This window comes from Microcebus murinus, chromosome 16 (genome assembly GCF_040939455.1).
Source record: "Microcebus murinus isolate Inina chromosome 16, M.murinus_Inina_mat1.0, whole genome shotgun sequence".
Lineage (NCBI taxonomy): Eukaryota > Metazoa > Chordata > Mammalia > Primates > Cheirogaleidae > Microcebus > Microcebus murinus.
Window position 1 is genome coordinate 68,523,928 of NC_134119.1, and position 14,538 is coordinate 68,538,465.

General features: G+C 55.5%; 1 protein-coding gene and 1 pseudogene across 1 annotated transcript in view; both read left to right on the forward strand.

Moving 5' to 3' along the window:
• MYH14 (myosin heavy chain 14) overlaps window positions 1–14,538 on the forward strand; it is an 82,052-nt gene that overhangs the window by 35,151 nt on the left and 32,363 nt on the right. Inside the window, exons 17-25 of the mRNA XM_075993239.1 lie at window positions 2,174–2,272; window positions 3,799–3,986; window positions 5,756–5,877; window positions 7,248–7,317; window positions 7,653–7,813; window positions 8,812–8,920; window positions 11,863–11,994; window positions 12,771–12,977; window positions 14,242–14,379. Of these exons, the coding sequence (XP_075849354.1) occupies window positions 2,174–2,272; window positions 3,799–3,986; window positions 5,756–5,877; window positions 7,248–7,317; window positions 7,653–7,813; window positions 8,812–8,920; window positions 11,863–11,994; window positions 12,771–12,977; window positions 14,242–14,379 (1,226 nt within the window). The remainder of the gene's footprint in view (window positions 1–2,173; window positions 2,273–3,798; window positions 3,987–5,755; window positions 5,878–7,247; window positions 7,318–7,652; window positions 7,814–8,811; window positions 8,921–11,862; window positions 11,995–12,770; window positions 12,978–14,241; window positions 14,380–14,538) is intronic.
• Window positions 2,738–2,837, forward strand: LOC142861450 (uncharacterized; annotated as a pseudogene).

Genomic DNA, 14,538 nt, shown 5'->3' on the forward strand with positions numbered 1-14,538 from the left:
GCTGCTGCTGAACATTGTTTTTAGCAATACTAGCCTATGCAATCAGACTGGAAAAAAAATAAGCATATGAATTTTTTTTTTAAAAAAAGGTAAACTTCTGAAGCGGGCAGATTGCTTGAGGTCAGGAGTTCAAAACCAGCCTGAGCAAGCAAGAGCGAGAGACCCCGTCTCTACTATAAATAGAAAGAAATTAATTGGCCAACTAAAAATATATAGAAAAAATTAGCCGGGCATGGTGGCGCATGCCTGTAGTCCCAGCTACTCGGGAGGCTGAGGTGGTAGGATTGCTTGAGCCCAGGAGATTGAGGTTGCTGTGAGCTAGGCTGACGCCATGGCACTCACTCTAGCCTGGGCAACAAAGCGAGACTATGTCCCCCCCCCCCAAAAAAAAAGGTAAACTTGTTATTTGTAGATGGCATGTGTTCCCTAAAAATTAAGAGATTCTACTGAAAAATAATAAGAGACCTGAGAATGGTGATATTACGCAGGTTAGTCAACTTTTAGGCTTTGCTTTCTTTGCTGCCTCACAAAGCCCCTGAAAGCCACCAGGGAAGAGGAAAAGAGCGACAGGCCAAGATGTGGTTTTGGGGCCACTTTCTGGCTCCAGCGAGGCCCTTGTAACTTTATCAGGCCTTTAGGACTGATGGTTCTAGGAAGCACAGGCAGAAGAGCCAAATGCCCTGTGCTAGAACCCCTGATATTTTCTAAGACTTGTCTGCTACCCTCATCCTCAGAGAAAGTTGGAGAAATGGTTTTATAAAACTGGCAAAACCAGCATCTTAGTTTTTCTAGATTTCAGGTTTCTGACATTTGTCAGTTTGCCTTAATCTTGTTTTGTAGTGAAAAGGGTAGGTGTAAAAGCACCCGCCTATGCAATTAGGCAAGAAAAGAAAATGAGCAAGATGAGTGGTTCCCAAAACAAACTCATAGAGCAAAAGAGCAAGCAGTGCTTGACCTCGTGAGCTGATGTTAGAGAGAGAAGTTTGATTTTTGTGTCTCATATAGTTTACACAAGAGGGATTGAAAAGCAGTGTTTGGCCGGGCACGGTGGCTCACGCCTGTAATCCTAGCACTCTGGGAGGCCGAGGCGGGAGGATTGCTCAAGGTCAGGAGTTTGAAACCAGCCTGAGCGAGACCCCATCTCTACTAAAAATAGAAATTAATTGACCAACTAAAAATATATATACAAAAAATGAGCCAGGCATGGTGGCGCATGCCTGTAGTCCCAGCTACTCGGGAGGCTGAGGCAGGAGGATCGCTTGAGCCCAGGAGTTTGAGGTTGCTGTGAGCTAGGCTGACGACACGGCACTCACTCTAGCCTGGGCAACAAAGTGAGGCTCTGTCTCAAAAAAAAGAAAAGAAAAGAAAAAGAAAAGCAGTGTTTGATGTTCAGGAAAAGAACAAGATTCTGCTGTGAGAATCATCTCCAGACTAAAAATCTACCCATATCTTTAAAACTTCATGGACATGGTGCCAACGCCCCACCCTGTGATCCCTCATTTGTGCCACTCCACATGTGCCTGTCTCTCTAAGGGTTCCAAGAGAGGAAGTGGAACCCCTGAACCTTAAGCTTAGAGCTAGCACAGTGGCACCTTCCTCCACAGTTCTCCTAAACAAAGCTAGTCACAGGCCAGCCCGGATTCATGGAGCTTCAGGTCACAGGCAAAGGGTGTGAAGACAGAAGAGTGGGGAATCGGGGCCGTTTTCGTATCAGTCTCTACTACAGCTTCTTTTAGCCCAGAGTTTGGGGCCCAGCATCCTGGCCACCCAAGGGAAAAGGTAAATGAAATAAGCTCTCTTCTGAAAGGTAAAAACAACTGGGCTGAGAGCATCAATTTAGTGCTTGAGCTTCCTGGCAGCCAGAGCAAAAAGGGATACACCCTCTAGGGAGAGAGATATATTTTTTTTCCTTGCACTACATTTTCACAGAAGACATTTGTCCTTTCAGCCAACATTGATGCTGTCAGTGGGTAGATACGAAGGTGAACGGGACTTTAAAAGTTCACGGCCACGGTTCAGTTTTCCCCTCCTGCTTTGCCCTGTGCTGTTGACTAATAACTGTCTCCTTTTTTTCTTCCTGCCACCTTCTCTCCTCCCTCTCTTCTCATGCATCTCTCCTCGCCATCTCCCTGCCATCTCCCCTCCGCCCCCCTCACCTGTCCCCGCTCCCCAGAACACGGGGGCTTCCAGCAGTTCTCTTTCCTTGACTCCTTCCCGCCGGCGGCTCCAGGAAGCGCAGGGAGGTTTGGCTCTGCCGTGTCTGCGTCAGGGGGTGGGTGCCTCTGCGAAGATGGGTGAGGCTGCCGCGTGAGGCGGGCGGGCCTGTTGGGTGGGACCCTGGTCTTGAACCTCTGTCCCTTCCCGCCTCGATGCGGGGTCTCTCTGTCCCCCTCAGCAGCTCCCAGACTCTATAGCAGCAGAACCCTTTCTTCCAGCCAAGCCTCGTGTAAAAGCACAGATACCTGCCATGACGTCGGCTGGTGTTTTCTGAGCACTTACTACGTGCCATTCCCTGTGTCGAGCTTGTTTTATAATTTTTGACACCCAGAAACCCCCAAACAACCTCATAAGGGAGGTGTTAGTGCTGTTACCCCCGTTGTACAAATGGGGAAACTGAGGCACAGAGATATTAGGTAACTTGCCGGTAATGTCACACTGCCAGTAAGTGGCAGAGCCGGGATTTGAACCCAGGTCCCAGAACCTTGGCTCTTATCTGAGCTATGAGAACTTAATAAACGGCGCTCGCTTCCAATACTAGAATTGAAACAATACAGAGAAAATTAGTACGGCCCCTGCACAAGGATGACACACAACTTTGCGAGCTGTTCCATATTTTTAAAAAATAATACATGATAATGATAAAAGAACTTAATAAATAATAATTGTCATTTCAAAAATCACTGGGAATGTGGGATAAGGGAGAGTGTTGAGCCTGGGGAGAAAAATGTCGCATTTGTGTCCCACTGGGCGCCAGGCCCTGCCCTGGGCGCAGATTATCCAGTTGAAAGCTGATGCCAGTTAGGGGGGCTGAGTTTTGCAGGACATCAGATTCTGCCCCGGCTGCAGCTGCTGGTTCCTAAGAAACCTGGCAGGATTCGAGACCAATCCGGAAGGAAAGAGTGGGGGTTTTTCACTAGCTGAAGTGGCGCCACCAAGGGGCGACAGAGAGAACAGAGCTACCGTGAGATCCAGCCTGTCTGGAAAAATGGGTAACGTGCAGGCAGTTCACTGTGTTTAGTGCTTTTATTGCACATAAAGGCAAGACGTTATTACAGCTTTTAATATGTTTCAGCTTCCTAAAATGCACCTGGGCTGGGTTTGTTACCACTGTTTTTCCCTCTCAGTGCCTCAGTTTCCTCATCTGTAAAATGGGAATGATTCTTATAGGCTTATGAAGCCGCTGCGTGTACATGATTTTGAGCAGTGCCTAGAAGAGTCTAAGTGCTAGTTAAACATTTGCTGTCATCGTTATCATCGTCATCATTTATTAGTAAGGCAAACAGAGATCGTGTCCTCCGGGAGAACAGGGGCCAACCACCAGGGCTCGGGAGGGCTCCTGCGGCCTGGCTGCTAGTCCTGGACCTTCAGTTTCTAGGCTGTGTGGCCTGCAGCAGTCTCCTAGTTTGCCCATCCGTCCAAAGGGGCCGATGAGACCCACCTGACAGGCTGTGTGAGGGCTTTCATATGTAAAGTGCCAGGTCCTATAAACAACAAGACCCTTGACCTTTGACCAAGCCGGCTCCCTAAAGATGACCCCTGGCCCCCCTCTCTCTGTGTGTCTGTTTCCTCCCCCCATAGTGGAAGGCATCGTGGGGCTGGAACAGGTGAGCAGCCTTGGGGACGGCCCACCGGGTGGCCGCCCCCGCCGGGGCATGTTCCGGACGGTGGGACAGCTCTACAAGGAGTCCCTGAGCCGCCTCATGGCCACACTCAGCAACACCAACCCCAGTTTTGTCCGCTGCATTGTCCCCAACCATGAGAAGAGGGTGAGTGACCCAGCGGGGGCCGGGCAGGGTGGCTCTGGCAGTGGGTGACAGTCTGGGGTTGGCTGGGGCCACGTCTGATTCCAGCACCCCCTGCGGTTGGCCGTGGGACTTTGAGCAGGTTGCTTCTGTTCCTGGGCTCAGTGCCCCATTGGGGAATTCATTCATCACGTGACCTAAATGTATCGAGCGCCTGCTGTGGCAGGTGACACGAGGCCGGGGACACGTGGCAGAGGAAAGCACGGCCAGCCCCGGCCTGCAGAGCTCAGTCTAATCGGGGGCACAGACACTCAACTAACCGTCCAAAATGAATGTCCGGTTGCATTTGTGGGGGTGGCAAGTGTCACTTGGGGCTTGATCTGGTCAGCGAAGTCAGGGAAGGCTCCCTGGAGGAGGTGATGGCTTAGCTGTGGTTGTTGGGTGGGTCTGTATGTGTGTTTCTGGTTTCTCATGTCTGCAAATTCCATATTTTATCAAATCCGGGGCCGACATTTCTTTTTTTTTTTTGAGACAGAGTCTCGATTTGTTGCACAGGCTAGAGTGAGTGCTGTGGTGTCAGCCTAGCTCACAGCAACCTCAAACTCCTGGGCTCAAGCGATCCTCCTGCCTCAGCCTCCCGAGTAGCTGGGACTACAGGCATGCGCCACCATGCCTGGCTAATTTTTTTGTATATATTTTTAGTTGGCCAATTAATTTCTTTCTATTTATAGTAGAGGCGGGGTCTCGCTCTTGCTCAGGCTGGTTTCGAACTCCTGAACTCGAGCAATCCGCCCGCCTCAGCCTCCCAGAGAGCTAGGATTACAGGCGTGAGCCACCATGCCCAGCCCAGGGCCGACATTTCTGCACGCTGCTAGCATCTCTGAAGTCAGGATGTGGCCTACAGTCCGTCGCCTGGCAGAGTTTGATCGCAAGCCTTCCTTTTCTTTCTTGGTGGCAGATAAAATAGCGGCATGTGTCATTTGCATTTCTGTGCTGTTTAGATCTTTGCCATTTGTGTGTTACTGCTGAAAAAAGAAAAGGCAACAAAAGCTAACCACCAAAAATGCTCATTTGGGGGCTTTGGTCACATATTCATGTCTCAGTGCGGCCTTTTGCCGGCTCTCCTGTGTGCAAATCCAGCCCTGCCCACCCTGCCTCCCGCAGATCCTTCCCCCTCGGCACTTATCGTTTCGTCTCTACTCTGGACAGTTAATAGTGGCAGCTTGACTTCTATTAATATTATTGTCAAGGCCGGGCGCAGTGGCTCACGCCTGTAATCCTAGCACTCTGGGAGGCCGAGGCGGACGGATTGCTCGAGGTCAGGAGTTCAAAACCAGCCTGAGCAAGAGCGAGACCCCGTCTCTACTAAAAATAGAAAGAAATTAATTGACCAACTAATATATATAGAAAAAATGAGCCAGGCATGGTGGCGCATGCCTGTAGTCTCAGCTACTCGGGAGGCTGAGGCAGGAGGATGGCTTGAGCCCAGGAGTTTGAGGTTGCTGTGAGCCAGGCTGACGCCATGGCACTGACTCTAGCCTGGGCAACAAAGCGAGACTCTGTCTCAAAAAAAAAAATTATCGTCAGCTTGTCCCACCGAACTTTCAGCTCCCCGGGGCAAGCAGTTGAGCCTGGCTGAGCATTGGTGTCTCCCCAGTGCCTAGAACAGTGCCTGGCATGTAGTAGGTGCTCAGTAAATCACAGCAAAATGGCCAAGATTGAACCATTTGTGCTGGCAAGTGGCGCCCCCGTGTGGCCACCGCTGACCCTGCGTGTCTGTGCGCTCTTTCCAGGCTGGGAAGCTGGAGCCCAGGCTGGTGCTGGACCAGCTGCGATGCAACGGCGTCCTGGAGGGCATCCGCATCTGTCGCCAGGGCTTCCCCAACCGCATCCTCTTCCAGGAGTTCCGGCAGCGGTGAGCGGGGCGGGGCGGGACGGCGGGGCGGGGCAGGGTGGGGCGGGGCTCCAGGCTGGAAGCCACCAGGCTTGCATTGGAATTGCTATTCTGAGCTGGGGGACTTGGAGCAAGTGACTCACTCTGCTGAGCCTCAGTTTCCTCCTCTGGGTTATGGGACACCATCAGCCCACTGGATGCGCTGCTGAGAGCAAGCACACGGCACGCTGGGGGGCTGGCGCCCTTTGCTGCGGACATTTAGGGTGGCGGTCCCCAAATCAGGACCATGAAATCGCTTCAGCATGTTGCAACCCGCTCCTCTTAACAAACGCGGTAGAACAGGAGAGAACACAACATGCCAAAGTCTAATGAGCTCACGCCTGTAGTCCCAGCACCCTGGGAGGCTGAGGCGAAAGGATCGCTCAAGGTCAGGAGTTCGAAACCAGCCTGAGCAAGAGCAAGACCCCATCTCTACTAAAAAAAAAAAAAATAGAAAGAAATTAGCCAGACAACTAAAAATATATAGAAAAAATCAGCCGGGCATGGTGGCGCATGCCTGTAGTCCAAACTACTCGGGAGGCTGAGGCAGGAGGATCGCTTGAGCCAGGAGATGGAGGTTGCTGTGAGCTAGGCTGACACCACGGCACTCTAGTCTGGACAATAAAATGAGACTCTGTCTCAAAAAATAAAAAAAAAAAAAAAAGGAAAGAAAGAGCATTCCTGGGCCACCTGTCTCAACATCCCCTGGGAGCTTGTCAAATGAGCAAATTTTGGGGCCCCACCCCCAACCCCCTGAACTAGGAACTGCAGGTGACTGAGAAACTGACGAGCACGCACGTATATCCATATCTACACCGATCGTAAAATAATGCATGTCATATACGCGACACGCGTGGTATGTGTGTCTGGGGCACGTGCCACCTACGTTATCATGTTACGTGAAATGTCAGGATCCAGGGAGGAGGCGCGGTGGCCAGAGGCTCTGCAGAGGGACACACGTGCATCTATGAAATGCATTGTTTTATTCCGAGTGGCACTCAGAAATTTGTCAGAGATGCTAAAGGCCCATAGCTCGGGCCTGGCATGGAACACGCGTGGAGGACACCGGCGGCTATTGTGGACGTTCTCCCGTTTCCATGCTGGGTGAATCGTGGTGACGGTGCAATGGGACGCCCGTAGCCAGCGTGTGAGGATGGGAGCGTTTGTTGTCGGTGGCGCTGTCCTTGGTGGAGGGATTAATGCTGGAATGTTGTTAGCTTTTGTGACTGTTCTTGTTATTGTCATCGTTTTGTTCTGCTGTTTGTCGCTCTGAGCCCAGCGCCTGGCCCAGGGCAGGTACTCAGTGACAGTCTGCTGCATCTCTCCCTCCCACCCCTCCCCGCCCGCCGCAGGTACGAGATCCTGACGCCTAACGCCATCCCCAAGGGCTTCATGGACGGGAAGCAGGCCTGTGAGAAGATGGTGCGTGTGGGCGGGGCCTGGGGTGCGCTGCACGCAGGGGGGGGGCTGGGATGTCCCCCCTCACCATCCCTCCCCCATCACCCTCCCCCATCACCCCTCCCCAACACCCCTCCCCAACACCCCTCCCTCATCACCCATCCCTCATCACCCCTCCCCCATTACCCCTCCCTCTTCACCCCTCCCTCATCACCCCTCCCTCATCACCCCTTCCTCACCACCCCTCCCCCATCATCCCTCCCACATCACCCCTCCCCCACCACCCCTTCCTCACCACCCCTCCCTATCACCCCTCCCCCATCACCCCTCCCTCATCACCCCTCCCCCACCCCTTACAGATCCAGGCCCTGGATCTGGACCCCAACCTCTACCGCGTGGGACAGAGCAAGATCTTCTTCCGGGCGGGGGTCCTGGCCCAGCTGGAAGAGGAGCGGGACCTGAAAGTCACCGACATCATCGTGTCCTTCCAGGCAGCTGCCCGGGGATACCTGGCCCGCAGGTGGGGGGCCGGGCCGTCTCCGGGGCGGAGGCTGGGTCGGGGAGGGGCTGACCAGATGGCCCAGTGTCCGGGCCTGCCAGTCAGTGGAAGGGCCGAGAAGCAGGTGGGCGGAGCGCGGGCCGCCTGGGAGTCTTAGCTCTGCAGCCCCCGGGGCCCCTGCGGACCAGGCCCCGTGCTGGGTGACGTTGGCAGCACAGAGGAGCCGGACTCGGCCACAGGGTGACCCGTCACCCCAGTCTGCCTGGGACCGGGTTTCCCAGGACGCAGGGCTGTCAGAGCTAACACGGAAAGCCCAGGCCGGCCGTTCGCCCACCCGGCCAGGCCCTGGAGGGGCCGCAGTCGGGCACAGAGCCGCAGTCCGGCTGAGGCGCGTGGATGGGGGCCACAGAGGTGTCCTTAGGAGGCCCTGCTGCAGGCCAGGGCGCCCCCAGGCACGCTGGGAGCAGGCGCATGCGGGGGACGGGAAGGGTGTTCCAGGCAGGAGACGCGGCTTGTGCGAAGGCCCTGTGCCGCAGGCGCCGGGCACGTTCCAGGAAGGCAGGAAGTTTGTGGAAATCTCCCTCCTCCTCCTTAGAAGTGGCTCAGAGAGTAGACAGTGGCAGGAAAGGACGCCCCAAACACCAGGCTGAGGGGCGGGAGCCTTGTCCAGGGTGCTGGGGAGGGCCGGGCCAGCTCTGGGTGCAGGAAGACCCCTGGAGGCATGTCGGGGAGGGACCGAGAAGAGAGGCTAGAGGCTAGAGGCTGGGAGGAGGCTGGGTGAGGGCCCAGGTGGGGGAGGCTGGGGCCTGAACGAGGGCTGGGGCCGTGGGACAGGCCAGGGGGTCGGGGGCAAGAGGACTAACAAGCCGAACACAGCAGGATCTGCCAATAATAGAATGGTGCCGCACACAGCAGGCATCTAATAATGGCTAAGTGAAAGGACTTCGGCTCCCTCGCGGAAGGGACAGGCCCTGGGGGGCCAGAAACCCCACTCTCCCTCTGCCTGCCTCCCCGCGCAGGGCCTTCCAGAAGCGGCAGCAGCAGCAGAGCGCCCTGCGGGTCATGCAGCGGAACTGCGCCGCCTACCTCAAGCTCAGGCACTGGCAGTGGTGGCGGCTGTTCACCAAGGTGAGGGCAGCAGGGACAGGGCCGTGGGGCCTGGGCTGCTCGGGCAAGCCACTTCCTCTGTCTGGGCCTCAGTTTTCTGCATCTGTAGAATGGGGCCGAGCAGCCCGACCTTCGTTAGCCGGGTGGGATTCTTTAGGTAGGAGGTGACCAAAAAAAAAAAGTGTGACTCAAACCCACATGGATAAAAAGATACAAGACAGGTGGAGGTGGGGCTGCAGCCCGGGCTGAGGGAGGGGTCGCTGAGACCCCCCGCAGGTTGGGGGTTCTCTGGAAGGACCCACGGAACGTAGGGCAGCTGCTGCACTCGCGGTCACAGTTTATCACAGATTGCAGTGAGCAAAGGTAAAAAGTGCACAAGGCAGGCTGGGCGCGGCGGCTCGCGCCTGTAATCCTGGCACTCTGGGAGGCCGAGGGGGGCGGATTGCTTGAGGTCAGGAGTTCGAAACCAGCCTGAGCAAGATTGAGACCCCATCTCTACTATAAATAAAAAAAGAAACTAATTGGCCAACTAATATATATAGAAAAAATTAGCCGGGCATGGTGGCGCATGCCTGTAGTCCCAGCTACTTGGGAGGCTGAGGCAGGAGGATCGCTTGAGCCCAGGAGTGTGAGGTTGCTGTGAGCTAGGCTGACGCCACGGCACTCACTCTAGCCTGGGCAACAAATCGAGACTCTGTCTCAAAAAAAAAAAAAAAAAAAAAGTGCACAAGGCAGAGCCCAGGCGCGCCCTTCCAGCTGTCCTCTCCCATGGAGCTGTGGGGACAGTGCTTATTTCCGCGGCGACGATGTGTGACAACAGGCGAGAGTGTTGCCGGCCAGGGAAGCCCCCCCAGGCCTCGGTGGTCAGGGTTTTTGTTGGGGGTTGGCCACGTAGGCATGACGCCGCTGCAGAGGTCAAAGTGACAGAGCATGGCCCCAGGCGCCAGCGTGCCTCAGGGTGTCGGCAGAGACCGTCCTGCGTGGCCCACGCCCCAGGTAGACAGACAGTCCCAGGCAGGACGTTCCAAGGGCCTAGAGGTTCTCTCCCAGGGGTCTGTCCAGGCTCACAGCAGGCATTGAATAGCCTTTCCAATCCAGAGTCCTTTCTTTGGAACATGCGGGGTTGGGACAACCCAGCCCTGCTGAGCCCACCCTTTACTGCACAGATGTCCACACAGTAACGTCACTGTCCGGCGTTCTCCGTCTCCTGTTTGCTTTTCTCCCGCGACAATTGCCAGCCAAGGCTCCCCGTGCCGGGGCCACCAGCACGTACGGACGTGAGCCACCAGCTCGGCCGGTTCGGTCTCCTCTCGTGGCGGAGCTCCGGCCAGATTCCCAGGGTTCACTCTGGTTGGCCCAGCTGGGGTCGTGTGACCATCCCAGTGCACATCAGATGTGCTGGGCCGGCGTCACATGCCACCCAAGGCAGAGGGGCAAAGAGCCATCAGGCCCCCCTTGAGCTCAGCAGCCAGGTGTTCCCCGAACGGGAAGCTGGAGAGACGAAAGGAGGGTGGAGATTTGGGGGCAAAAACACAGCTGTTCAATGGAATTCTGAACACGATGGCTGAGAAATCAGCCTGCCGCTCCAAGCCAGTGTTAACTGAACACCTACTAGGCGCCAAGACCTTTCATAGGGGCTGGCGATGAATGGTGAATAGAAGCAGACTAGGTCCTGCTGCCACGGAGCCCACGGCCCGAGACAGGAAGTGGCACGCTGTGGCCCACCGGCCAGGGGACTGTGTTTGTAAAAGCCCATTGGTTCAGGGTGGATCGTCTTGCAGCTATGTCTGCATTACAGGGACTAAGTAGAGTAGGGAGCCAGAGGCCGTGTGGCCTGCCAAGTCCCAAATACATCCCAGATGGCCCTTTTTTTTTTTTTTTTTGAGACAGAGTCTCGCTTTATTGCCCAGGCTAGAATGAGTGCCATGGCGTCAGCCTAGCTCACAGCAACCTCCAACTCCTGGGCTCAAGCGATCCTGCTGCCTCAGCCTCCCAAGTAGCTGGGACTACAGGCATGCGCTACCATGCCTGGCTAATTTTTTCTATATATATTAGTTGGCCAATTAATTTCTTTCTATTTATAGTAGAGACGGGGTCTGCACTTGCTCAGGCTGGTTTCGAACTCCTGACCTCGAGCAATCCGCCCGCCTCGGCTTCCCAGAGTGCTAGGATTACAGGCGTGAGCCACTGTGCCCGGTCCCCAGCTGGCCCTTGAAGACAAAGTTTGCCCACCCTAGGTCTTGCAGGTTGAGGGTGGGGCGTGGCCGGACGGGCACCCATTCATGAATTCGATGAATAAACATAAAGCCACACCTGGGGCAAATGCCATGAATTAGGGCAGAAAAGGGCTAATAGAATAGACACAGAAGTGGGCAGGGTGGAAAAGCAGCAAGCGGAGGGAGTTGTGCAGAAAACGATGGAATGGAAATTGTCAGAGCGGATTCCACTCGGCAAGGGGGCAGGTGGTTTTGTGACACATTTGTGTCAGGTACGTGTGTGTCCCGGTCACTGCAGCCTAGAAAGCACATCTCTTGCTGAGGGCCTTGGACAAAGAGCCTTCAGAAATACCGTCCACAAATAGGAAAGAAAGTCTCTATGGCAAAAAACAATAAAATTAATAAAATTAATTAAAAGCATGCCTCACAGCATAGCAACAGCCACAGTAGCTCTTGGATGCAGAGGGTCCCTTTAAACAAAAAGGGGAAAAAAATTAATGTATTTAGTGGCGCTTGCTGTGTACCTGTCACTGTTCTGGGCTCTTTGCAAGTGGTAACTCATTTAATTGGAAACCCCTGGGAAGCAGGGGCTGTTGTCAAGGCGAAGCCACACTAGTAGTAGTAGGAGGAGCTGGGATTGGAACTCAAGAACTCAAGCCCCACTGGGAGTGCGAGGTCTTAGTCTCTGGGCCAGGTGGGCCCCCAACTTGGGAGCCAGCCATTCCACCACCCGTCACCCTTCTCCAGGTGAAGCCACTGCTGCAGGTGACGCGGCAGGACGAGGTGCTGCAGGCGCGGGCCCAGGAGCTGCAGAAAGTGCAGGAGTTGCAGCAGCAGAGCGCCCGCGAAGTGGGCGAGCTCCAGGGCCGCGTGGCACAGGTGAGGGGCGGGGCCGGGGCATGAGGGGCGGGGCCTTGGGTGGAGCCAGGGTGTGAGGGGCGGGGCTTCTGGCCTAGCCAGCCCGTCGTGGGGTGGGGGCCGGGCAGGGGTTGGGACTGTTTGATGTGGGTCAGGGCACTGGGGGTGCAGCCAGGGTACGAGTGGGGTAGGGGTGGAGGAGTCCTGCAGAGCCAGGACGCTCAGGGTCTGGGCTGTGGGATTTGGGGGCGATGTGGGGACGCCAGGCTGTGGCACGTAGGCTATAGTACGTAGGCAGTGGACTTTTAGCTGTTTCCAGTATTTTTGCTAACTTAAAACAATGGAGCAAACCCCCTTCTTGAACATTTTTCTGTTGGCTTTTCCTGAATTGCTTCCCCTAGTTGAATTTCTAGGTGTAGGAGTATTAAATGAAGTGTGAGATGGTAGAAAGACCCCCGAGGTCATTTGGAAGCTGGACTAGGAGAAGAGAGGCTGGAGGCTGCGTGGGTTGGGGAGGAGGCTGGAGAGAGTCCAGGGGGGGAGGCCAGCGAGGGACAGGGCTGGGGGCTGATGGGCTCTGGGAGGCGAGAGAGGAGAGCACCCAGGAGTCTGACTCAGTGGCCGGGGAGACGTGGGGTCATTCTGAGATGGGGGCCCGCAGGGGAGCAGGTTGGGGGCCGGCGTGTCCCACCCCTCGCTCCTGCCCCAGAGGCCTGGGTGGGGGTGGGGCAGAGCGAGTCCAGGGGCAGGAAGGATGGGCCGCCCTGCCTTCTGACGGGCCTCCCACCCCGCCCCAGCTGGAAGAGGAGCGCGCCCGCCTGGCCGAGCAGCTGCGGGCGGAGGCGGAGCTGTGCGCGGAGGCGGAGGAGACTCGAGAGCGGCTGGCAGCCCGCAAGCAGGAGCTGGAGCTGGTGGTGTCGGAGCTGGAGGCTCGCATGGGCGAGGAGGAGGAGTGCAGCCGCCAGCTGCAAACCGAGAAGAGGAGGCTGCAGCAGCACATACAGGTCTGGCCCCCAGGCCACCCCCAGGGCCCTTGTCTACCTTACCTACCTTTGCTTCTGCTGACCATGTCTCTTTAGACCACGAGTTTTCAAAAAACTATTCTAAATGACTTCAGCAAGAAGAATATGTTTTTTGTTCAAATAATAGGAGACTCTAAAACGGATCAGCTTCAGGTATGGCTGGATCCAGGCGTTCAAGTGATATCCCCAGTACTCTGCCTCTCTCCATATTCCGGCCTCATTCACAGGCAGGCTGCCCTCTCCTGGTTCCTCTTCAAAATCCAGTGTGTATTTTACACTATAGCACCTCTCAATTCAGATGCTAAGTTTTCACTGGAAATATTTGATCTGTATTTCTGTTTCCTAACTTCTACAGTTTAAAAAGTTGGACTCACACACCCGAGTTGTTCCAGACATACTTAAAAGCCTTCCAGTGACTGAGCGTCTCGTTTTAAATTGAAAATAAATCAAATTAAATACAAGAGAAGATCCAGTTCCTCAGTCACATTTCCAGAGCTCAGTTGTGTGTTAATCTAGCTTATTGAATGTCACAAATACTCGCAGCCCGCAGCGGGCAGACACCACGCCACGGAAGCCACGAGAGTGGACACGTGGGCCGTGGGCTTTGCAGTAGCGACAGGTGGAGACAAGGATGTGCTCGCTGCGGGACGATGTGATTGGCTAGTTTCAATAAATCTGTGGGCCGTCGGGGAAGCGAAGCGTGTTCCTTAGGGATAAGTTGACACTGTGCCTGGTCCCCTCGGTAGGGAAGGTTACTCGGCTGGGGGGCCTTATCTGTGGAGCAGAGCGGGTATGAGGACGCGCAGGTGGGTGGTATGAGGCCGCCCCACTTGTCCCCAACGTCAAGGCAAGGCGGCGCGTATTATGGAATCTTGATTTCCGGTGTGCCCGTGACGCCACAGTGGACTGTCCACGTGTATATGGTCTGTTCACGACGTTTATTTATGACACGTCCCCCCCTCAACCCACACACAAGAACGTAATGTCCACAAGGATAAGGATTTTTATCTAGCGATCGGTGCCTAAAACGGTGCCTGGTATACATTAGGCACTCAATAAGTGCTTGTTGAGCTAGTTGAAATGCCAGTGAGGGAAGGCCAGCGAGGGTTTGATCCTCTGCAGCCTCACCCAGGGTGTGGACCTATTTGAGCACAAGCCTCAGGGGTCCGTCCCTCCCTCCAGCCTGCCCCATCAGCCCCAGCCCCCGGCCTGGGGGTCCTCACTCCTCCCCCTCCCCCCACCCCAGGAGCTGGAGACCCACCTGGAGGCGGAGGAGGGGGCGCGGCAGAAGCTGCAGCTGGAGAAGGTGACGACGGAGGCCAAGCTGAAGAAGTTCGAGGAGGACCTGCTGCTCCTGGAGGACCAGAACGCCAAGCTGAGCAAGGTCAGGGCCGGGGCAGCCGGGAGGGGGAAGGGCTGCGCTGGCAGGGCGGGGGGATGGGGGGCAGCAGGGGGGGGGGCATGGCAACAGCAGCCAAATGGCTAGAGAATTGGCATCGTGTCGTAGAAGTCAACGGGCAAGAGCCGAACAGCCAATAGAGAG